The sequence below is a fragment of the Diceros bicornis genome, chromosome 16, assembly GCF_020826845.1.
Source record: "Diceros bicornis minor isolate mBicDic1 chromosome 16, mDicBic1.mat.cur, whole genome shotgun sequence".
Lineage (NCBI taxonomy): Eukaryota > Metazoa > Chordata > Mammalia > Perissodactyla > Rhinocerotidae > Diceros > Diceros bicornis.
Window position 1 is genome coordinate 19,330,622 of NC_080755.1, and position 24,317 is coordinate 19,354,938.

The following is a 24,317-nucleotide window of genomic DNA, read 5'->3' on the forward strand; positions in this document are numbered from 1 at the left end:
GACTAGATTGTGTCAGGGATTTGCGGGTGAGTGGCTCCACAGATCCAAAGTTCAGGCAGCTTGTAAGTGCTGGGCAAGTTGTCAGCTCCTGTCACCACTGGAAATGTGTGGCCAGAGGCCCCTCTCTGGCAAGAGCCCATGTGAGCCACATGGCCAGTACAGAACCTAAGCCTTGTGTTAGAAGGCCCTGCCTATTAAAACACACACACAGAAATTCATTAAAGAATGCAAGGGCACCTCTGTCACTTGGGATCTGGCACTCAATGTTGGGTCAGTGGAACTTATGACCCTCAGTATCCATTCTCCTGATTAACACTGTTCAGACTCCAGAGAAATGCTACTAGTCTCTTGCTCAGTCTCCTAAAGGCAAGTTACAGCCTCTGAATGCAATGAAGGTCTGTGGCACTGCTGATGCTTGAGACTAACACTGTTTTAAATCCAAGAGTGTTTGCGTAAAAAAATTGGTCAACTTGTCAGATCCTTCGCAGATTGCATGAAGGCAACAATTCTTGCATCACAAAGGATTGTTTCCCAGAGGTGAGAATCATCCATTTTCTTGCCTCTTTTGGTGTTCCAATTTGTGGCTTCAGATGTACTCAAGAATTAACACGGTATTTTAACAGTTACACATGACAGCTAGGGAGTGACAGCAAGTCACATTACTCTTAAATTTGTATATATGAATGTTGGGAATACTGTATAGATTTAGATACTTGTGTAAGGGATGGCACAAATCACAAAAGAAGAGATAGCAACTTATATGATGAAATTATATTATTTTGTAATATTTTCTGTGATTATTGATCCCATTATAAAGCTGGAAGTGATATTTAAAATTCATGGGTTATCTCGAAAGCTGAATATCGCTTTACTTTTAAAACAATTTCAGTGGTAAATGCTTCGCAAAGTTTCTCCAAATTGAAATTAATAAACTACACTAAAAACTACAATGATTTAAGAAAGGTGGTTTAATTTGACATTAAGAACATAATCTTGACTGTAAGAATATATTTAGTGATTTTGCTAAAATAAAGGTGAGAAAAGTAAATTTAAGGAAAAACATAGAAATGATTTATGAATTGTTTGTCTACATAATATCTGCCCTAGACATCACCGGAACAGTCAGACACACCCCAATAATGACTAAATTTAGTCATCTTTTGACATTTTGCTGATATTCCGTCATATGAAAACCATAGCTTTCACTTATTTTTCTATTTCATTGATATGAAAGTATAATTGTCAGGGTAAGACTAGAACGCACTTGAACAGCTTAATTTATAACTTTTAAATATTTAGGTATATGCCATATGGGACTCCGTTTGTCCTCTTGCCCCATGGCGCAAATGTTGGTAGCGGGCCGGAGGGGGTGGATGCCGGATCCAGGAGCTCTCCCACCCAGTTGTTCAGCGCTGGGCTTTGGGCAGCTGTCCGGCAGGTACCCGGGGACCCGGCCCCCCGCCGCGCACCTCCCCGGGGATTGGCTGCCACCGGCTAGTGGGCGGCCCCAGGGTCCGGATGAAGTCGGGGTCGCGGGCGCTGGCTGCGTGGGGTTTCAGGCATTCGTGGCGAAAGCGCCGCGCGCTGGTTGCGGCCACCTGGTCTCCCGCCACGCGCTTTCGCTGCAGCCCAGGCGGAGTTCCCCGTCCCCTCTTCAACCCGCTTGCCCTCTCCGGCTTCCCCGCCGCCCCCCGGTCCGGCCCTTTTGGAGGAGGGGGTCCAAGGTCCGGGGCTCGCGCCTATCCGAGCAGGCTCGGCGCGCTGGCCTCGGACGGCTGGGCGAGGGGCGCGGTGTGGGGACTCGGGCGCTGGGGCTGCAGGAAGCGGGGGCGGCGGCCGCTCGGGCCCCGGCTCCGCGGGGTTAGAGATACCCGGAAACGGATCCGTTTCGGAGCCCGCGCGAGCCGGGTGTCTCGGAGGGCGCGGGAGGAGCGCGCGGGCGGCTGCTGAGTAATCCCCCGCGGCGGCGGGAGGCGGCGGCCTGGGCGCCCACATCCCCCGCCGCGCTGCAGCCGGGCCGCGGCTCCTCCCCCCCCGCCCGGCCCCTCCCCCGCCGCCCGGCTCCGCGGCGCTCCCGGCAGGTAGAGCCGGGCTCCGGGCGCGCGCGGGGCCGCAGCAGCTGCCGCCAGACCTCGCCTCGGCCCTGCGCAGAGCCTCGCGCGCCCATGGCCGGCGCGGAGCAGCAGCGGCCGCGGCGGCGGGATGACGGAGAAGCGGCGGCGGCGGCGCCCCTGCAGGACGCGGAGCTGGCCCTGGCCGGCATCAACATGCTGCTCAACAACGGCTTCAGGGAGTCGGACCAGCTTTTCAAACAATACAGGTGACCGACGCGCCCTGCTCCCCCATCCCGGCCACGCGCACTTCGGGTCCAGTACACGCGCTTTAGTATACAGCTGGCCCTCCCCCTCCCGTCGGTCACTTATCTCTGGCCCTGGCCCCGCTCCCCATGTCGCCTCCCTTGGCCTGAGCTGCAGCCGGCGCTTCTGCGCCTTTGCCACATCTCCCCTTTCACCCCCACCCCCGCTCGGTTGTCCTTTGCCTCCGCGGGACCCGCCGCGCGTCCTCCTGGCGCTGCCACATCTCCCCTCACTTTCTCCCCGGCCTCGCCCTCGCCCTCTGAGAGTGGCGCCGGTTGGTTTCCTGCTTCTCTCCCGTGCGTCCCCCTCCCGCCTCCAGGTCCGGAGCCCTGCTTTGGGACCTGGGACCGGATGCGGTCTGAGGCAGCCGCGAGCCTTGGACTTGTAGTGTTGTGACTCCGGCTCGCGTGCTACCCAAGCAGCCTTTGTGACACGGAGCACACCAGCTGCATCGTGCCTGTTTCTTGTGCCTCGTATACTTTGCATCATTGTGCATTCCAGACGCTTTTGTTGTTTGAAAACAGATACGCATAATCGCCTTGCCGTGCAGGAATTTAAAAAAAACAACCGAACTCTGCTCGCTCACCTCTCTCAGCTTGTCTTCTAAAAACTCAGTCCTGAAAATGAGTTTCTAATGCTTTTCAAGCAAACGTATTTATTCTGGATTTCTCTAACTTGAAGAAGGAAATGGAGGGATTTGAAGTATATGTAAAAGTGGAAGGAAGAACACGTGTGTTCAGTTAATTATTTTTCAGTCGTCTTTTAAAAAATAAAGCGGAAGAACTGAAACTGGTAACTTTCTTATGGGTGTGGGAGGAGGCTTCAGTTTCATTGGGGAGCAGAAGCATCTGCTTTCTGGTTTAGGAAGCAAGTTTGATTTGCCCTTTAAGTGTTGGCAAGACTCAAGGATGTTGATTAGCAGCTTCTCTGTAGATGTTTAAGGGCCATATACTTCACACTTTCTTAGGCCCCCTGGTCTGGTTGGAATGAGAGGACTGATGTGCAGCTGTGATGGAGAGCCACAGTCTGTAAGAAAATGAGAGAGGGGAGGATAGGAATGACTGAAGTTTTCAGACCTCCAGGAATGATGGTTTCTACTGGTTGGAGCTTCCACGTTCTTAATGGCACAGCAAATATCTCACAACTCTAAACTTTTCACTAAAGACATTTTACTTTTAAATCATTTTTTAAAAAATCTGAATATGAAAACTTTTTAGCTTTACTCGGAATATTTTATTTTGAAAGCATACTACTCTGATTTCAAGCCAGAGTGTCATTAAGGCTGTTCATGCAAGATAGATTTAAAAGATTTACTTGCTCTGCAGTCTCTCTTGTGTAGTTTTTTTAGCCCTCTGAGAATGTATTTCATGAAAAAACAAAAACAAAAACAAAACCCAGCATCTGAATGTTTCATTTACTGTGCTCTGACACTTTTCAGAGTACCAGTTTATGTTGTATGAGAGAGCGGCAGAGAAAGTCTTAAGAGTCAAGTTTACTCTTGTTAGTTGCTGATCAAGATATGCTGCTTGCCTATTTCAATACTTCTTGCTTTGAGATATTCTGTTACTTATTTTAAGGATTTTTTTCTTCTAAGTGTGAAATAACAGTATTTTTGCCATATCTAAACAATTTTATACTCTTAATAAAGGGCAGGTTACGGATGATAGGAAAACTCTTTTCTCACAGCAACAGCAGAGAGATGCACCTTGAAAGGTATTATTCTGTGGTTGAGGGAGTGGGGGTGGGGGTGTCCAGGGAGGATTTACATTGTATAGATAGGAGCTATCTGCTTGTATTTTGAAATTAGAACTGAAGATAAAGAAGGAAACAAAATATTGTAGTATCTGTTCTCTGCCAAGCACAGTGCTAGCTAGGTACATTCCCTTATATTCTCACTATTCTATGACAACAAAAGAGTAAGGTGTGTTTCATCATGACAATTTCATAATGGGGGACTTGAGTCTCAGTGTTTGGCATGGAGCAGGACATAAGCACTGTGGTTGTAAATTAAAGGCTCTTCTCATTATACCATTCTGCCTGTCTCATGAAATTTATTAATTTTTTGTATTTTGTCCTGCAACCTCATTTTCTAGCAACGTAAAAAACATTTTTGGCGGGTAGACAGTGGTAGCATTATCTTATCAGCTTTCTCTTGCTCCATCTGATTTGTTTGTGGTGTGGAAAGTTATTGCATTCTTCCCACCTCCCAAAATGTGCTTCTGATCCGTGTTTTGGGAAGCACAATTGTGTAAAGGCATGGTTGTGGACCAGCATTCCAATCCTAGTTATGCCACTTTTAGTAGCTGCTGACTTTGGTTTCTTAAAATTTGGTTCCTTGCCTATAAAATGGGAGTAGCACACGTCATAGTGTGGTTGCTAGAATTAAAAGAAATAATCCATGGTAGCTGGCACAGTGTAAGCACTCAGTAAACGCTAGCTGGCTTGGGTACCTGATGCGTTCACCACTATTGTGCTTTCTTCTTAATAGCATAGTTTGTTTAGAAGACAAAACGCCCTATATGCGGGTAGCTTTTATATTTAAAGTTAGCCTCACATATTGCATTTGAAAGATTTATGCATTGGGAAACTAACTGTTCCAAAGTTGAATGGCCTACTGGAAAACTCAGCGGTGCCTTCATTGTAAGTGTTTGAGAACACCTCTAGCTCAGATTTTCTACAGAAGAGAGAGCAATATGGTTTCCTCCTTTCTTAGTGTTGTTTTGTCACAAGGACTATGCTTCCCCTATTAGTAAGCCTTCCAGAATCTTATTGTTACAGTTTAACAATAGAAACATATTTTGTATCTAGTGTAACAGTAACATTTGTATTAAAGCAAGAAGGTCATTTTCTCGTGCTGTATTACTAGGATGATAAAAGTTTCATCAACACCTCCCTAAGGAGAAATGGTTACTTCATACAAACAGATTATCATGAAGGCCATTCTGAATTAGTGGAAAGTCTGGATTGTGTAACTCAGATATCATGCATATACGAATTAGAAATATGTGCACAGTAGAGGGTTTCTTTTGAGATACAAGACATGCCATAATTGGAATTTTAAAACATATCTGCCGCTTCCATTGAAACTATAGCAATAATGTAACAAGCTGCCCTGTTGTTGGCGCTGAGCCACTGTCATGTACTTGGAGATGTGTTCCCAGAGGTTGGAACAGATTGGTGCTGCTTTGGGGCCTTTCTGCTCTGAGCACAAGGACGTTCCTTTGTAAGTTCATGATATTGACCACCTGAAATCAAATTCCTGATCTTGGTCTTAGGGTTCAGCACTCTAATCCAACAGTGTTCACTCTTCCTCCTACACACACACATGCACATGCATGCACACTCACTCATTCTCGCTTTTATCTGGTGTTTGCATGCATGACTCACACTCAGACCTTTGGGTGCTCAGGCGCAGGATGTGGTAGGCTGTGGTTATGTGCACAAGACAGGCACTAGATTTTTAGGTGCTGTGGTGTAGGTAAGATTGACAGTGGTAGGAAGGCTGGGAGATATATCTGTGGCTGCTGTAGTCTGTAGGAGTGGAGAGAAGCAACTTACAGCCCAGCTTGAAGGAAAATTTTGTAGAGGAAATGATGCCTGAGCATCGTGATAGGATAGAAGTGAGTGAGTTGAAGGAAAAGCGGTTGGGAGGGACAGGGGAAGGGGGAGAAGGAGAATGTGAGAGGTGATGAGGTCAAATCTAGGAGAAGAAAAAGTGAAAATCCCACATGGAGATGAGAAATGGCATCTCGAGAAGAGAGATGAGAATCGCAAGCTGTCGCGATTAGGTTGTCACATTTGATGGCTTGTTCTACACTTGTTATTTTCTTCTCAGATCCACTGGTGGGTCCAAGTTTCCTGTGAGTCAGCGCCGCTTTTCAGGGTGACTTTGCTGCTAGGTGTCTAGTCCGCTTGCTCTTTATGATGACCATTGTCCTCTCAGTGTGGCCCTCACATCCATAATTGGGGCCTCCGGGTCCTAATGTCTCCATCTTTTTCTCTTTGGGGCTTGAAATATTACTTTGCTTTTAAATCAGAGGACTAGCAGGAGAGGTGAAGCACACTGAGCTGTGAGGAGGACAGGAGATGTCTGGAGCTCCTGGCCAGAGTGAGCTTTGCAGTTCTTATTTCCATAGGCCTGACATTTACTCTCCCTCCTCCCCTTGAGGCCACCATCTCCATCTCCTGCTTTAACACCTGGCGTTCTTTCTAGCCTTAAGACATCTATAATTCTTACCCCTGCCCACACTACCACTGATTTCTGGCTGTAGATATTATTAAAAAGTCGTATTTAGTCATTGTCAACTAAAACAAGCATATAGTGATTAGAACGTTCATTGAGGATAAATATGCGTGAATATAATATAGAATTAGTAATAGTTGGTGTTATGAATTGTGATATTTTTCTTTTCCCTTTTATTTCAAATTCTAAAAATGGCAAAAATGTATTAAAAACAAAAAGCAAGAAAAATTCATGGTAAGTAACATGTATATTTAAAATGAATGGATTCTGAATTGTTTAACACAGTTTATGGCACATATGACAAAGCCGTATAACATGTGGCTTTATTTGTGAGCATGTTGATTATGGAGCCAGTCTTACCGTAGAGATGGCTCAGTATAATCCAGGGACTGCAAACTGTGGCCAGTGGGCCAAATCTGGCTTACTGTCTGTTTTTGTAAATAAAGTTTTATTGGGGCACAGCCACATTCATTTGATTATGTATTTTCTGTGGCTGCTTGTACAACACAACAGTAGAAATGAATAGTTGTGAGAGAGACCGTATGGCCAGCAGAGCCTAAAATACTCACTCTCTGGCCCTTTACAGAAGTTTGTTGACCGCTGGTACAAACCATAGTTCTCCCTGGAAAAACTCAAAAGGCGTGTGTAAGGCCAGTAGGCATCTGAGCATCTTCTGTGCCCCAAACCATGTCAGATACTTCGGAGGATAGGAGGAGCTTCAGGCCGCCCATATTTTCTATATGATTTAGCTGTTCCCAGCAAGCATGTCTGTGCCTTGCTGCTGGTGTCTGTGGAGAGTCCATAGAAGCAGAAATACCAGAAAAGGAGAAGCAATGAAAAGCAGAAATGGTGTGAGAGAAGTGGCAGAAGAGACAGGAAGCTCATCTGTTGCTTTTTTCCATCCTTCTTGGTGGTGTGTTTGTAAAAAGGCTCATTTTTTTTTTACCCCCAACTATTGCACTGTCTGAAAAGGTCCCAATTAAATATTCATTAAAGATTCATTTGGCTTAATTGAGATTCTTTAAAACATGCAGCTGCCTGTAGAATAATGAGAGAGTTTATATAGGAAATTATGAGAAAAAAGTGAATGCCTGTACTGTGGGGGGGGGTGTGTATGTGTACAAACACACAGAGTTAGAGACACGAACCCTTAAAACAATCTGTGTGCTCTGAGTCACGCATGCTGTATTAGCAAGTAGTTCAGTGAGATTACCTTCATTTCTTACTCTAGTTGAAAGGAGCTTTACCGAGTGAAATGAAGTTTTGATGAAGATAAGAAAAAAAAGGAACAGAAAAATAATATTGAGGCATGGAGCACTTTCTTCCTAGTTACACAAAACCACTTGTAGATCCCCAAACACATCATCATATTTCAGAGGTCTGGACCTTTCGCACAGGCTATTTTAGCTCCTAAAATACCATTTTTATACCCCTATCTCCTTTGCCAGGGTAACTCGCCTACTTACCCGGCAATAGCAGTGGGACTTTGAAGGGGCCAATGCTGAGAAGGACTTGAGGAGAAGAGAATATAAAAGAAGTACAGAAAGTAGATGGCTGTATAGCACAGATGAATTTCTCTGTTATTTCAAAACTTTGCCTAGTACCCGCTCTACCCCGTGAGAGGGTTGTGGTGGGTGGAGAGGAACTCATCTCTCTTTTACCTTTTCCACCACTTTCTCTGTTCCCTAAATTCATAAGTGTGTTGTTCAGCTGGTAACATAGGTCCAGTTTGGGATTGAATAGGCCTTTGTGGGCTAACCTGAGGATCTAGTTATCACTTAAAACCTTTTTAATATGGGGAGAAATGCATTCCAATTTCTGAACAAGTGACTGTGTGTGTATGTTTGTTTGTTTTTATTGAGGTAGAATTGGCATATAACATTGTATTAGTTTCAGGTGTACAACATAATAGTTTGATATTTGTACGTATTGTGAAATGATCACCACAGTAAGTCTAGTTAACATTGTCACCATACAGAGTTACAAAAATATGTTTTTATATAAAACTACTCATCAGTTCGCTGTGTAAGAAGAGCAAGTCAAGACTTCCTGACATCTGATCTGAGGATTGAGATAGGGGCTTTTCTGTGTGTCTGAAGATGGTTGATGGTTTGCAGTCTCAGCCCTTTTCCCTAGCTAAGGTTGCTTTCTCCATCTCTTCCTTCTTGCTCAAGAATTTCAGAAGATAAGAAATATATGTACAACAGGTGGTTACTCCTGTCTTACAGGAAAACTGTCCGTTATTACAGAGAAAGCCCCTAGAGAGTGTCTACTGTGTGCAGGACACAGAAGTGAGAAGCAGGTCCTTCCTTCAGGGAGGTGGTGTTTACTTAATATCCTTAAATCTGTCTCAAAAAGGGTCACGTTAACACTTCGTCTTGTCCAAAGCTGTAATATCTATGAAATCCCTCGTTTAGGTGACTTATTTTTCCTAACACACATCAAAATAAACACATAATGGTAAATACTAGATGGTGCTCACTGTGTGCCAGGCCGCACACCAGCACTCTCGCATGTTAATCCTCATTTAATCCTCCCCACAGCTCTGTGAGGGGTGCTCTGGTTACCTCCCTCTTAGAGGGGGAGGAGGGGAGGCACAGTGACATTGAGTGACCTGCCCAGGGTTTCACAGTAAGTGGCCGTCTGGCTCCAGAATCTGTGTGTTTAACCACTGCGCTGTGCTACATCTCTTCTGTCACTTTGACAATAAGAGAAGTTGACCTGTGTGCTGCTAAAGCCACTTTGAGGTGAGTGACCAGCAATATGCAAACCACACTCTGACACCCAGAGGCTACCTGATAAATCACCAGAGAGATTCGTCTTCAGGGAATCTGTCCCTCCGAGCTTTAGACCCTTTGTGGCTCTCAGTCGTCCACAGGATGAAGTCCGAGGTCCTCTCTTGGCATAGGATGTCCTGTGATCTGGCCTGTCTGCTTCCCCGCCTTCCTCCTGCCTCTTCCCCCCTAGTCGTGCTGGAGTATTTTGCATCATCTGGCTAGTTCTGACTTGTCCTTCAAGACACAGCTCAGATCTCCATGAAAAGGTGTTGTGACTGCTCAGTGCTCCTGCAGCATCCTTCCGCCCCTTTATCCAGCACTCGTGTTGTAGGGACGTTGTCTACACAGCTGCCTGTCTGTATGACAGGGCTGAGATAGTAGAGATGGGTGTTCCTGGCCTTCCTGAGGTTGCTGGAGTTGTGTGGGGTCCATGAGGTTTCATAGGCATATCAGCTCCCCTTTATTAGCCAGTTGGCAAGTGCAGCCCAGAGGCAGTGTCTTTTAGGGTCTCTGAAAGTCTTGATTCCGTATCACTCCTTCCGTAGCGATGGAGTGAGTGCATCTCTTGACCTGGTGGAGGTCCTTTGGAGTGCCCCCTGAATTGATGCTCTGCTCCTCATAAGCAGGTAACAGAACTGCCTGGCTCGTCAGCCTCTTCCCTTTGGTGCACCCAGGTGGCCCAGTGCTTAGTATGGGGCACTGTGGAGCAAAGCTGCCGCTGAGCACACGCTGGTCTTGACGGGTGCCATCAAAGGAAAGCTGAGCACTCTGAAGTCTTCCTGCTTCTGAAGTGGCCTCAGGTCTTAGCTGCGCCTGGCCCAGGCAGTTGTCACTCTGGGGATCACAGCTCTTTGAGTGAGCTGTCCTCTGCTCAGTGTTGTGTCTGGTCAAGAGGAGCCTGCTCTAACTGACCCACCCTTTCATTTCTCTCATCAGCCACCTGTGGGGCCCTGGCCGGTGCTGGCATGACATGATCTGTAGCGTTTGCCTCTCTTGCATGAGAAGGCAGAAATCTAGCTTCCCAACTCCAAAATCCCTGTCCTGAATTTCAGGAAGAACTGGTTTCTGGAACAACTTGGTGGCTGGGATGGGAAGCTTTCTAGAGCAGTGGCTCTCAACTGTCAGATCTAGTGCCCTCTTTTTATGATAAATATTTTATAATTCCCCTTGTATGCTCCTGAAATGAAAACGATAGATGAAATGACCTACCCTCACATACAGTGTCTAAAAGTCAATAGAATGCCCACATAGTATTGTAGAGAAGTAAAAAGGAATTCATAATGAAAAATTACGTGTATTTCAAAATTTAAATGCACATCTTCATCAGATGAATTAGATGCTTGCACCTGTGTGTAATGAATCAATTTGGATTTAGAGAAGATCAGAAGCCATTCCATAGTAGAGAAATCAGAGAGCAGGTGCACTTTAAACTAAAAGAAGTAATAGACCAAACTTATGTGTATGTGTTAAGAGAAAGCGGGGAAATAATCTTAATTGGAGTAGGGACAGTATGCCAGGGCAAAATGCTGACTGTGGAAGTGGAGAAAATGAAGAACCATGACATTTTGGCACTGAGCCAGGCTGCCTATGTCAGGGTGGTGTCAGAACAGTTAATTACCTGTGTTAGGACATAGGATGTGTGCTGACAAAGTGTCACAGAAAACAGATCTCCCATCTTTAAACTCTTCCCCAAGCCAAGTACTTTGGAGACCAAAGTCTTTAATAGATATCTAGGATTAGAGGATGAATTGAAAAAAAGGTTTATAGGAAAGGTGGGGCGAGGGGTGGTGATGTGTGACCCCTGAGGACAGTATCAGGGTAAGGCAGAAAAATAAGAAATCCAAAATAAATAATTTCTATGTGCAATTTTTGTGATATAAATTTCATTATGCTACAGACTCTTAATATGGGTTGGCAAAAATGATGTAAATTTATTAATGAAAATCAGTGGTACCCAGTATTTCCTGGATCTTCAATAGTTTATTTGGCTTTAAACATATATAAAGGAGTTTTCAATATCGCTGTCAAATGTTAGCATGTGATAGCTACAAATGCAGGCTAGTATAGCTGTGGTGTGTTGGCAACTCAGATGCCACAAGCACTGTTGCTGTTCGTGACATGATTTTCTAAAATTGTGAACAAATCTTGGTAAAGGGTATATTAAACAGTGCCAGAATGATTTTGTACTTCTGTGTCAATGGAGGTAGGTTTTAGAACTAAATAGTGGTAAATTGTTTTCCATCGTGTGAATATGCAGATGTTCCGAAGTTGTGCAGGTCATGGGACAATATGTGGGACTATCTCGCACATTGCAGGATGTCTTGAGTCCTTGGCCCGTTCGACTACTGTCATTGTGTCACCCTAAACGGCCCCACGTACGTCCAAAACACCTCCACTGAGAGGCAGTGAGCTTGGGGGCATAAGGCTCAAGGCAAGGTTTGGTCTCTGTAGCTGAAATCCCGGGGCTGCTGGGAACAGCACAGGGGTGGGGTGTCTCTGCTGACAGGAAGGGGACAGGCTACCCGGCTGGCACGGCTGCAGATGAAGGAAAGTGGTGGAGAAGGCAGTGCCTCTGTTGCATCTGTCACCACGGTGCCAGGGCAGAGGCCAGGGGTAGGGTTCCTCCAGTGTTACGCCCATGGGTTACTGCTCCTAAACACCAGCTGCTCCAGGTCACACACGTGGCTGCTTCCAGGGCCAAACAGCTCCAGAAAGGGGTGTCAGCTCCAGTTCTGTCCCTTGCCATGTGGATGGAGCACCACTGGGGCCCTTTCCTGTCTCCCTTGTGAGTGCCGAGCTAGCTTGTAAGACCTGTGTCTTTCTAGCCCCAAGTGACTTGATTTCAGAGGCCTAGTCTCCCTCCCCTGTCCCCACCCAGGTCTTTCTAATTTTGAAACTGGTCCACATCCTCCCCAAGAAGTGAGCAAGATTTTTGCTAATTAGGTTACTCACACACACAAAAAAGGGGCTAAATCCCCAGGAATCAGGACACATTTGCCCCAAAGTTTCATAGCCAAGGAGACCACAAAAGTGATTCTTCTAAAATGGGGAAAAAAATAGGGCTGGATGCTTCGTGATGATTTTCTATTCTGTTGTACTTAGAAATAGCTGGTAGGAAACACCCCCACACACAGTTGAATCTCTGATAGGGTACCTCGATACACAGATATTCAGAGCTTTCCCTGGTCCCACCTTCAACCATGACATCAGCTGCATCCCGTAATACGTGTTAGCCTGCTTGATCGCACCGTCCCATTCCTTGCTGGGTGGGGCTTTCCTAGGAAAACGTGAGTCTGAGTGTGATGCGTCTCTCTGAGTTCCTGCGGTTAATGAGCATTATTTGCTGCTCCTCCCTCCTTGGCCTTCTTACCATTTAGAAGATGCCTTTTGTGTTGGAATGGCACTTTCGTGCCTCATCTCTGCAGCAGCCCTCCTTCAGGGTTTACTTAGTGTGAATTATTCACCTGTAAAGTAACCAACACCACATAAACAGATTTTTAAATGTTCTTATCATTTTATTTCTATCACAAGTAAAATTTTTGGTGCTATTCTAACAGGACAGGAAATGAGGGAAAATGACATTTCGTATCTGAATCCAAGTTAAATTTGCTAAATGACGGAGATTTGGGTTTTGAGAAGCAATTGGATTAAACTAAAATCCATGCTGCCTGGCCTTTTTTAGGAAGCTCCCAGGATAATGAGTCACTATCAAGGCTTCAAGTGCTTTTTTACCCCTCATTCTGAACAGTGAGTTGCAAAATCTTGAGTTACGTATTGTCAGCGGATCTCTGGAGCAAGAAAGAACTTGATATCTTTGTGTCTTGTAAGTTATTCCCACCCTCTTTATTGAGGTCTAAAATAAAGAAGCACGTTGAATTCATCAGCTGCATCCTTGTCTGATGTTGTGACTCTTGAACTATCCAAGGCTAGCATGGGGCTGCTTTTGTAGGTCTGCAGTTGTTGGAGTAATTGGGCTTCTCGCTTTCCTCCGTATGATAGGAAGGTTTGCATCAGTGTAATTGCTCAGGAAAGAGTTTTGTTTATATCTGGAATGCCATCTGCTTCAGCTATCAACCATGTGGCTCCAAACGTTTTTTGGTCATGTCTATGTTGATGATTGATGAGACACTCATTATTTTGAATTATCAAAATTACAAATTGAGCTAGAAAAATATTCCTCTTGAAATAGCAAAGAAAAAAAGGAGGAAAGGGGATAGGAGAGGGGAAATGGCTGTCTAAAGTGGTTTAGCCAAGTGTCGGGACTTGCTGTGGTGGAATTCTTAGAGATTCTTGTTCTGGAGAGAGTGCCAAGGTAAAAATGGCAAGAAATGAGAGAATGTTTTGGGTGTTTTTCTGTAGCCCTTGGTTGCTATCTTGGATCTGGACTTGGCTTATACGAGTAGTTGAGGCTAACTTGAAATTGTGAACTTTTCTCTTGATAGAAGAATATTGAGTTTTATCTCAAAGTAAAACAATACAGAGCCTCATCAGAGAGCTATTCTGTTCAAGTCTAAATTTGTAGTTAAGGAAGCTTATGAATAGTGAAATAAACACAAGTGAAATTTTCTTGACTTATGCTCTACTAAAAACTAGAGGAAAATGTAGGTGCCTTGGTGAGAGAGACACTTCCATATGAAGTTCAGAGTTATTTACTAAGAACTAGCTGACTAAAATTTTATTATGAGGAATAAGTCTCTAGTTTTACTTTTTTAAAAAGCACTTAAAATGCCTTTTAACTGAGTAGTAAAGAAATCTAAAATGTTTAAATGATTTTCTAAAATAAATGTGTTGAATCGCTTGTATAAACAGCTTGTATAAACAGTGTGTTTAATCCTCAAAATATGCATGCCATTTGTGGATTATTGCCACACATAATAAAAGAACTCTATTATAACTTAAAGATTAGAAATAATGAAAACATGTTGATCAATTTTATTACTTTTAAAATAACCCTTGTTGAAGGATTGGTTGGGAAGGCTTTTTAGATAGTTGATAAAATGTGTTTGGATGATCTCTCTGTAAGTTGCTTATCAATGCTGGTTCCGTCTGCTCTTGGCATAGAATGGAGATGGTTGAGCTGATTATTTATTTGTATTACTTAAGATAGAGAAGGAACTAATGTTGATGAGTTAGGAAGATATTTGATACACATTAATGACAGAATTAGGAAAACTGTAAAAAAAATATTGACTTGATTTAGCCTGAAGAGTTATTTTCAGAATATATCAGTAACTCTAAATGAGCATCAGGCCTTAGCAATAAATGACTATGAGTTAGCAAAGCTAGAGAAGAATCTAGTTAGAAGTGTTACAGTCTTGTAATCACACAACAGTCTTTTGGTCTTTCCCGCATTACCGCACAGGCAAAGAATGACAGTGAATTGTCATCAAGTGGGTAATCAGTGCTTACTGTTCACGCACACTGTCGTGTGCATTTCATCCTTAATCTCAATTCTCTCAGCAGCCCTGAGGATAAATATTGTTATTATCACTTTGCACGTGACGAAAGGAAGGCTTACAGAGCCCGAGTTCAAAGAGTATGAGTGGAAGATCTGGCCCCAGCCCCAGAGTGTAGGCTATTTCCCTGCTTCCTCTGAAAGAACTGTTCTTTCTCTGTTAGGTATTACCCAGCAATGTTGTAGGTCACTTGTTTAGCCTGATCTTCTCCCGCACATCTGGTCTTCTTCCAGTGCTCCCAAGCTGGATGGATGGCACCCCTTGAAACAAGGTTATGCACACCAGAAGTCTAAAAGGCTCTCTTGTACCTCCCTGATACTATCTGTATCTGCCAGTTTTCGTTCCTGAGTATCTCTTGAATCCATTCGCTTCTCTTCATCTCCAACACCACCACCTAGTCCAAGCCACTTCTCACTTGGACAATTGCTGTAGCCCAGCTGGCTTCCTCATCTCCTCTGTCCCTCCTCTACCCCCACCGCAGTGAGCTTTTCAACATGTGAGTCTAATTATATTGCCTCTCTCCCAAGAACCCTTTCATGGCCTCTCTGGTAGGCTGAAAAATGGTCCTCCAAAAGATGTCCACAGCTAATCCCTGGAACCTCTGAATGTTACCTTATATGGCAAAAAAAGGGTCTTTGCAGATGTGATTAAGTTAAAGATTTTGAGATGGGAAGATTATCTGGGTGTATATCCAATCCACCCAGAATGGGTAGATGCACTCACACATGTCCTCCTCATAAGAGGGAGGCAGAGGGAGATTTTACATACACAAAGGAGAAGGCGGTATGAAAACAGAGCAGAGAGAAAGATTTGAAGATGTTGGCCTTGAAGATTGGAGTGATAGTGGCCACAAGCCCAGGAATGCAGGCAGCCACCAGAAGCTGGAGTAGTTGGGGCATGCATTCTTCCAGGGCCTCCAGAGGGAGCACAGCCCTGCTCACACCTTGATTTCAGCCTAGTGAAACTGGTTTCAACTTCTGGCCTCCAGAACTGGGAGAGAATAAATTTCTATCGTTTTAAGCCACCAAGTAGTGGTAATTTATTACAGCAGCCACAGGAAACTGATACAGCCTCCCACTGCTCTCAGGATTAGCCCCAGAATCTCTGATGGGATCTCTGTGGTGTGGCTCAGCCCTGCTTGGTTTGCCCCTTGATCATCTACTGCTTTATCTTTGTTTTTTTTTCTTATATTTTAAAATAATTTCATTGTGTTCCTTCTAGGATGGAGCTGTACAAAGCCAAGTAAGCTCATGCTATAAAATAGGCTGATATCTCCTCTTTTTGTATGGTGGCTTATATGAAAATGGAAAAGTAAAATAGCTTTAAATTGGCAATGATTTTGGTTTCTGTGCTATGCTTTCATCTTTGCTGGCCAATTTCCCCTTTCAATTATCCATTTCTGTAGAATGTCATGTGGGTTTATCATTATGAGACAAGGAGGTAACAACGTAATTATACTTAATGCCAGTGAACTGTACACTTAAAAACGGTTAAAATTTTTTCTTATGAACATTTTACAATTAAAAAATAATTTAAAAACATTAAAAATTTACTGTCAGTTATAAAAATGTATATTTATGAAATGAAAAAATAGTAAAACTAATATTTATTTAGTAGGCTATAATTTAAAATATTAGAAACATTGACATTAAAATGCTTTACTTCTTGTAAAAACCTATCAAAAATATATGAAGAGTGCTTGCCTTCTTCTTGTCATGTAACTTATGATGCTAATGGGTGTGAGGTGGTATCTCATTGTAGCTTTGTTTTGCATTTCCCTAACTATAAGTGCTTTTGAGCTTGTTTTCATGAGCTTCTTGGTCACTTGTATTTCTTCTTTGGAGAAATGTCTGTTCAAGTCCTGTGCCCTTTTTTTTTAATCAGGTTGTGTGTTTTTTTGTTGTTGACTTGTAGTTCTTTATATCTTCTCATTTGTTCTTTTGTGACTGGCTTATTTCACTTAGTATAATGTCTTCAAGGTTCATCTATGTTGTAGCATGTGTCAGAATTTCCTTCCTTTTTAAGGCTGAATAATATTCCATTGTATGTACAGTCATGCACCGCATAACAAGTGATGTTTTGGTCAGTGACGGGCCACATATACAATGGTGGTCCCATAAGATTAGCACCATATAGCCTAGGTGTGTAGCAGGCTGTACCATCTAGGGTTGTGTAAGTACACTCTATGATGTTTGCACAACGTAGAAATCACCTAACGACGCCTTTCTCAGAACATATCCCCGTCGTTAGGAGATGCATGACTGTATATACCGCATTTTGTATATCCATTCATCTGTTGAAGGACACTGGAGTTGCTTCCACCTTTTGAATATTGTGAATAATGCTGCTAGAATATGGGTATACAAACATCCGTTTGAATTTCCAGTTTGTTCTTTTGGGTATATACCCCAGAAGTGGAATTGCTGGATCATATGATAATTCTGTTTCTAATTTTTTGAGGACCTGCCATACTGTTTTCCATAGTGGCTGCACCATTTTACATTCCCACCAACAGTGCACAAGGGTTCCAGTTTCTCCACATTCTCACCAACACTTGTTCTTTTCTTTTTTCCTTTTTTGATAATAGCCATGCTAATGGGTGTGAGGTGGTATCTCATTGTAGCTTTGTTTTGCATTTCCCTAACTATAAGTGCTTTTGAGCTTGTTTTCATGAGCTTCTTGGTCACTTGTATTTCTTCTTTGGAGAAATGTCTGTTCAAGTCCTGTGCCCTTTTTTTTTAATCAGGTTGTGTGTTTTTTTGTTGTTGACTTGTAGTTCTTTATATCTTCTCGATATTAACCCTTATCAAATATGTGATTTGCAAATATTTTCTCCCATTTGGTGGGTTGCAGTAGCCTTTTCACTCTGTTGATAGTGTCCTTTGATGCAGGAAAGTTTTTAATTTTGATATAGTCCAGTTTATCTACTTTTTCTTTTGTTGCCTGTGCTTTTAATGTCACATTCAAAAAATCATTGCCAAATCTAATGGCATGAAGCTTTCCTCCATATTTTTTCTTCTAAGAGTTTTATAGTTTTAGCTCTTAAATATAGGTCTTTGATTCATTTCAAATTAATTTTTGTATATGGTGTAAGGTAAGCATTCAACTTCATTCTTTTGCCTGCAGGTATCCAATTTTTTCCCAGCGCCGTTAGTGGAAAAGACTGTCCTTTTTTGATTGAATGATCTTGGCACCCTCCTCGAAAACCATTTGACCGTATATTTGATTGTTGATTTCTGGACTCTCTGTTGTATTCCATTGGTCTATATGTCTTTCATTGTGCCAGTACCACGTTGTTTTGATTACTGTAGCTTTGTAGTTAGTTTTGAAATCAGGAAGTGTGAGACCTCCAACTTTGTTCTCCTTGTTTAAGATTATTTTGGCTATTTGGGATTCATTGAGATTCCATATGAATTTTAAGATGGATTTTTCTATTTCTTTAAAATACATCATTGGGATTTTGATGGAGATAGCATTGAATCTGTAGATAGCTTTGGGTAGTATTGACATCTTAACAATATTAAGTCTTCCAATCCGTGAACACAGGATGTCTTTCCATTAATTACTATCTTCTTTAATTTCTTTCAGCAATGTTTTATAGTTTTCAGGATACAAGTCTTTGCCTCCTTGGTTAAGTTTATTCCTCAGTATATTATTCTTTCTGATACTATTGTGAGTAGAATTATTTTCTTAATTTCCTTTTCACATTGTTTATTGTTAGTATATAGAAATGCAACTGATTTTTATGTATTGATTTTTGTATCCTGCATCTTTTTTGAATTTATTAGTTCTAACATTTTTTTGTGGTATTTTTAGGATTTTCTACATATAAGATCATGTCATCTGCAAATAGAGATTTTACTTCTTCCTTTCTATTTGGATGCCTTCCAGTACTGTGTTGAATAGAAATGGTGAGAGTAGGCACCCTTGTCTTATTCTTGATCTTAGAGGAAAAGCCTTCGGTCTTTTACCATTGAGTATGATGTTTGCTGTGAGTTTAATGTTTGATAAAAAATTTTTTAAAGGTCACAGGAAAATTGTAGTTTTTCCCAATTTATTAAGATCACTTTGTGTGGTTTCAGCTTGCACGGTCCTTTTTAGGATCCTGCACTACCAAGTAAAGTTAGCACTGCCTGCATTCCCTAGTGTAAGACTTCCCCCCACTAGACCATGCTCCTTGAGATGAAGAACATTGTCTGATTTGTTTGCCATTGTATCTCCAGTACCTAGCCTAATGTCTGGCATGTAATGAGTGTTCAGTCAGTGAAGGATACGTGAATGATCCTTGCTTTCAAACATGAGTTTTGCTTGGATCCCACTGTATGTGCCGTCTACCTCCCATCCTTTAAATGTGATAGGAGATTTGTCTGGGGTATTGGAAAGTAGTGTTTCAGGTTCTCAGGTAAACTGTCTCACTAGGAGGATTAGATAAGACTATGAATTGGTATTTTTCACTAGTTTTAATTCTTGCATATATTAGACATTCTGTATAGTGTTTGTTGGTTATTGTAACATCTTGGTATTATCTGTTTAGCACTTAGACACTGTATATGATCCTGTTTGAAATACAAAATTCAGTACAAATATATGGTGATAATAAAGTGTAGTTGGTGGCAAGGTTGCCATTGTGAACTTAGAGTGCTTCAAGGAGATCATAAAGGGCCCGTGGCATTTTGTGTTGATATGCGGCTGTGGAAGGTGGGTACCATGGATCAGGTCAAGAGAAAAGACATTTTCCTTCTTTTCATTCTTCAGGCTATGTATTGAGACTTCCCTGCAGGTGGGGCCTCACTTGGGGTCAGTAAGAATACAACAAAAAGGTGACACTTGCTAGTCCACACATCCATGTTCTCTGAATATTCAAATGCATGTCTAGTGATGACCTTTAGCTCTTATAATTCACACCAGGTTCTATAGAAGGTTAATGTTTGCTTAAAATCGAATTCTCATTATTTTTATTAATAAATTAAATATGTATTGACTGCCTCCTGTGTTCAAATCACCATGGTATGTGCTAAAAAGAAACAGAGACAAATAAGACCCTTTCCCTGCCCTCGAAGAAGTACCAGTCTGGTGAGGAAGATCCACGCAACATCTAATTTACATGGAGTCCCATCATGAGAATAGAAACAAGAACAGGTGTATTAGTCTCCTTGGGCTGCCCTGACACAATACCACAGATTAGGTGGCTTAAACAACAGAAATTTATTTTCTCACAGTTCTGGAGCCTGGAAGTCCTAGATCAGGATGCCGGCATCCTGTCCGGTTCTGTGAGAGCTCTCCTCTTGGCTTGCAGGTGGCCGCCTTCTCACTGTGTCCTTGCATGGCCCTTTCTCTGAGTACGTGTGAGCTGTCTCTCTCTCTTCCTCTTCTTATAAGGCCACCAGTCTTATCAGATTCCAATCCCCACTTTCATGACCTCATTTAACCTTAATCACCTCCTAAAAGCCCTATTCCCAGTTGCATTGTTGGTTAGGACTTCATCCTATGAATTAGGGGGAGACACAATTCAGTCCATACAACTGGAACACCAGACCTTACTGAGGACTTACAGTATGTCAGGCACCAAGCTACGTGTTCTCATTCAATCCTCCTGATGACCCTTTGAGATAGGAACTATCATTTCCTTCTGTTTTACAGATGAGGAAATTGAGGCTTGGAAGAAATAAGTTGTTTTTCAAGCCCACTCACTTCACAGAGCCGTACTTGAACCCAGGGCCCTGGGACTTGGGGGAGTGTCAGAGGAGGTGCCTTGAGAAGGAGTAGGGAGGTGGCCTAGGGACACTTGGGCAGGCCGGAGAGCAGCCTTTTGCTCGGCATGTGTTGTATTCAGGGGCAGGCTGCTCCCTGGATGCACATAGAGAGGTGCATTAGAAGCAGTGATGGAGGTTGATGCTGGTAGGTAGGCGGGTCCATGTTCTGTGCAGAACCACAGATTTTTAGCCTTGCCCCTTGGACGATAGGGAGCCATTGGCAGTTTTTGAGCAGAGGAGTGACATAAGATTTTTGTTTTAGAAAGCTAATTCTGTGAGTAATGTATACAGTAAATCTGGAGGTCAGAAAACAAGTTAGGAAGCAGTTGTCATAGCCAACTTGAGACTGCCAGGGCCGGGGTGATACATGTTAAAGATTTTTGGAGGTAGAATCAGTAGGACTGTTTGGTTTCGATTTGTTTTTTGGTTGTTGGGAGAGGAAATGAGGATGTTCTGGGTCACTAGCTAGATAGTGCTGCCACTGAGAGAGAGATAAGGAATACAGAAAGAGGAACACATTTGAAGGATTAGGTAATGTAACAATTTCTTTACCAATTTGCCATCAATTGGGAAATGTTACGCCAAGTGTTTTAAGTCTCTTGGGAAAGAAATGTATGTGGTACTGAGTATTAAAAAAGGACTTGAAGTAGCTAGTTGAGTATATTGGAGGCCTCTTCCCTGACGTGATCGGACCACTAGTGATTATTAATTTGGGATTATAAAAATGAAAGAACATCTAGTAAACACTTTGTTCTGACTTTTGATGGAAGGCCAAGCCTTTCCTTTGTGAGTTTGCTGATGGGTTTTCCAACTGGCTTTCTTGCATAAGCCTCCCCTATAATGCATTCCTGCATCCTTCAGCATCAGGGTCTTTAACGTGGGGCAGAGATTGAAGTCATTTGCAAAGCAAACTGAATGGAAGCTCTTTGGTTTTACAGGTCTTTTACAGTTCTCTCTCTCTCTCACTAATCTTAAATGAATTTTTGAAGTCATATGCCTCTGTCAATCTTGTCAAAGCATTTAATTATTTTATATATATACCACTTTTTGTAACCTTATTTCATCTATTTACATGGTAAACAATGAATTATATAATTGCAGTAATAAAGTCCACAGGCACAAATATGTTTGGGAATAATCACAGGGACTCTGAGGAAGCACAGAAGAGCCCACAGTTTGAGTGTTCGGTAGGCAAAGGGCATGTATTTCTCTCCTTCTAATATTAGTGAATCTGGAGATTTAGGTGAGTGGATATTGGTTGAGTTTCTTCTGTGTGTGGATTTTTTGTGCATATATGTATACAAAACAAGGACAATTGCAGACATCAGTTTGACATGGTAGTACCATATTTTTTCTGGGCTATATTCTAAATTTCTGAGTATGTTTAGAGCAGTTACAAAGAGGAAATGTTATAGGAAGCATTACACAATGATAGTTTCAAGTGAAACTGATGTTAGTGGAATTTCTCTTTAGATATAGTAGTGAAATGAAATGAGTTCAAGAAAAAAGTGGGGGATCCAAGGGACTGTTTGATCACTAGAGAGAGATCAATAGAAGTATTTCCTTTTGAAATTCAGATATATTTATGTCATTTCATAATTCATGACTTCTTAGATTCCTAATGCCATCAGTTAAAATGATCATTGCTTCCAAAGTGAGCCCACCTACTTTCTAGCAATGCTAAAAGCGCGGCTAATTGTAGCTTCTGAAACAGCCTGCACATATAGTCCATTAGAGCCGAAACTCGATTATTTTCCCTTGATGACAGGGTTAGCATTGATTAGCTACCACAGGAAGAGAACGCTGTTGGCTTTTGAGAACCTTGGCTCTACCTTGCAGAGAGCCTGTGTTTGATGGAGCTCTAGGGAATGGCTGGCTGGGCGATGGAGAATACACGCAGCCAGTAGCCCAGTGGTGTGTTAAAAGTGTGGGAGAAGGCCAGGAGTGCTGTTTGCTAGCCAGAAGAGACCAAGCCAATGTAAGATGCAACAGCTTCTCTGACGCATGGTCCAGCAGCAGTATTGGCCTTTGTCATTAGCTTAGGAATAGCTAGTAATCGTGAAATATCTTCATGACCGCTTCCCTCTCATCTGTTTCCCTGGTTTGCTTTAGTTATTTTAACAATGGAGAGAAATTTAAGCTTTTAGTAATATTAATGGGAGTATGATATCACTTTTTCTTTTTAATTTATTAAATATTTTAAACATATACAAAGTACAGCATATTAGTAAAAATATAGGTGTCCTACATACTCAGAATTAACAAATGTTAACATTTGCTATATTTGCTTCAGACTTTTTTAGAGAAATAAGACCCTTACAGATACAGTTAAGATGCCCTTTGTTTTCCAGTGTAGTTCCAGTTTTCCTCTTTGCCTCCCCAGAGGCAGCCACTGTCCTCAAATTGGTATGTGTCTGCTCCATCCATATTTACACCTTTATTGCATGTTTCTCTCCATAAACAGCATATACGTTTGTGTTTTTAAATGTATATAATGAGTATCCTTTGCAGTTTGCATTTTTTCACCCACTTTTTTGTTCTTGAAGTCTACCCATGTTAATATACAGGCATACTTCAGAGATTTGGTTCGGTTCCCTTCCAGACACCACAATAAAGCGAATATCACAGTAAAGCAAGTCACACGAATTTTTTGGTTTCCAGTGCATATGAAAGTTATGTTTACACTATACTGTAATCTGTTAAGTGTGCAATAGCATTATATCTAAAAAAACAGTGTACATACCTTAATTAAAAAATACTTTATTGCTAAAAATGCTAACCATCATCTGAGCCTTCAGTGAGTTGTAATCTTTTTGCTAGTGGAGTGTCTTGCCTTGATGTTAATGGCTGCTGACTGATCAGGGTGGTGGTTGCTGAAGGTTGGGGTGGCTGTAGCAGTTTCTTAAAAAAGACAACAATGAAGTTTGCCACATTGATTGACTCTTCCTTTCACGAACGAAATCTCTGTAGTGTGTGATGCTGTTTGATAGCATTTTACCCACGGTAGAACTTCTTTCAAAATTGGAGTCAGTCCTCTCAAACCCTGACGCTGCTTTATCAACTAAGTTTATATAATATTCTAAGTTATTTGTTGTCACTTTAATGATCTTCACAGCATCTTCACCAGGAATAGATTCTATCTCAAGAAACTACTTTCTTTGTCCATCTGTAAGAAACAACTCCTCATCTGTTTAAGTTTTATCATGAGATTGCAGCAATTCAATCATATCTTCAGGCCCACGTCTAATTCTAGTTCTCCTGCTGTTTCCACCAAATTTGCAGTTACTTCCTCCAGTGAAGTCTCAAACTCCTCAAAGTCACCCATGAGGGTTGGAATCAACTTCTTCCAAACTCCTGTTAATATTGATATTTTACCTCTTCCCATGAATCATGAATGTTCTTAATGGCATCTAGAATGGTGAATCCTTTCCAGAAGGTTTTTAGTTTACTTTGCCCAGATCCATCAGAGGAATCCTACCTATGGCAGCTATTGCCTTATGAAATGTATTTCTTAAATTATAAGACTTGAAAGTTGAAATGACTCCTTGATCCATGGGCTACAGAATGGATGTTGTGTTAGGAGATGTGAAAGCAACATTAATGTCGTTGTACATCTCCATCAAAGCTCTTGGGTGACCAGGTGCATTGTCAATGAGCTGTAATATTTTGAAAGGAATCCTTTTTTCTGAGCAGTAGGTCTCAACAGTGGGCTTAAAATATTCAGTAAACCA

General features: G+C 42.2%; 1 protein-coding gene across 1 annotated transcript in view; it reads left to right on the plus strand.

Moving 5' to 3' along the window:
- The first annotated feature begins 1,564 nt into the window (after positions 1–1,564).
- Positions 1,565–24,317, plus strand: part of TTC39C (tetratricopeptide repeat domain 39C) — a 103,505-nt gene continuing 80,752 nt past the window's right edge. Inside the window, exon 1 of the mRNA XM_058556904.1 lies at positions 1,565–2,320. Coding sequence (XP_058412887.1) covers positions 2,166–2,320 — 155 coding nt within the window. The 5' untranslated portion in view covers positions 1,565–2,165. The remainder of the gene's footprint in view (positions 2,321–24,317) is intronic.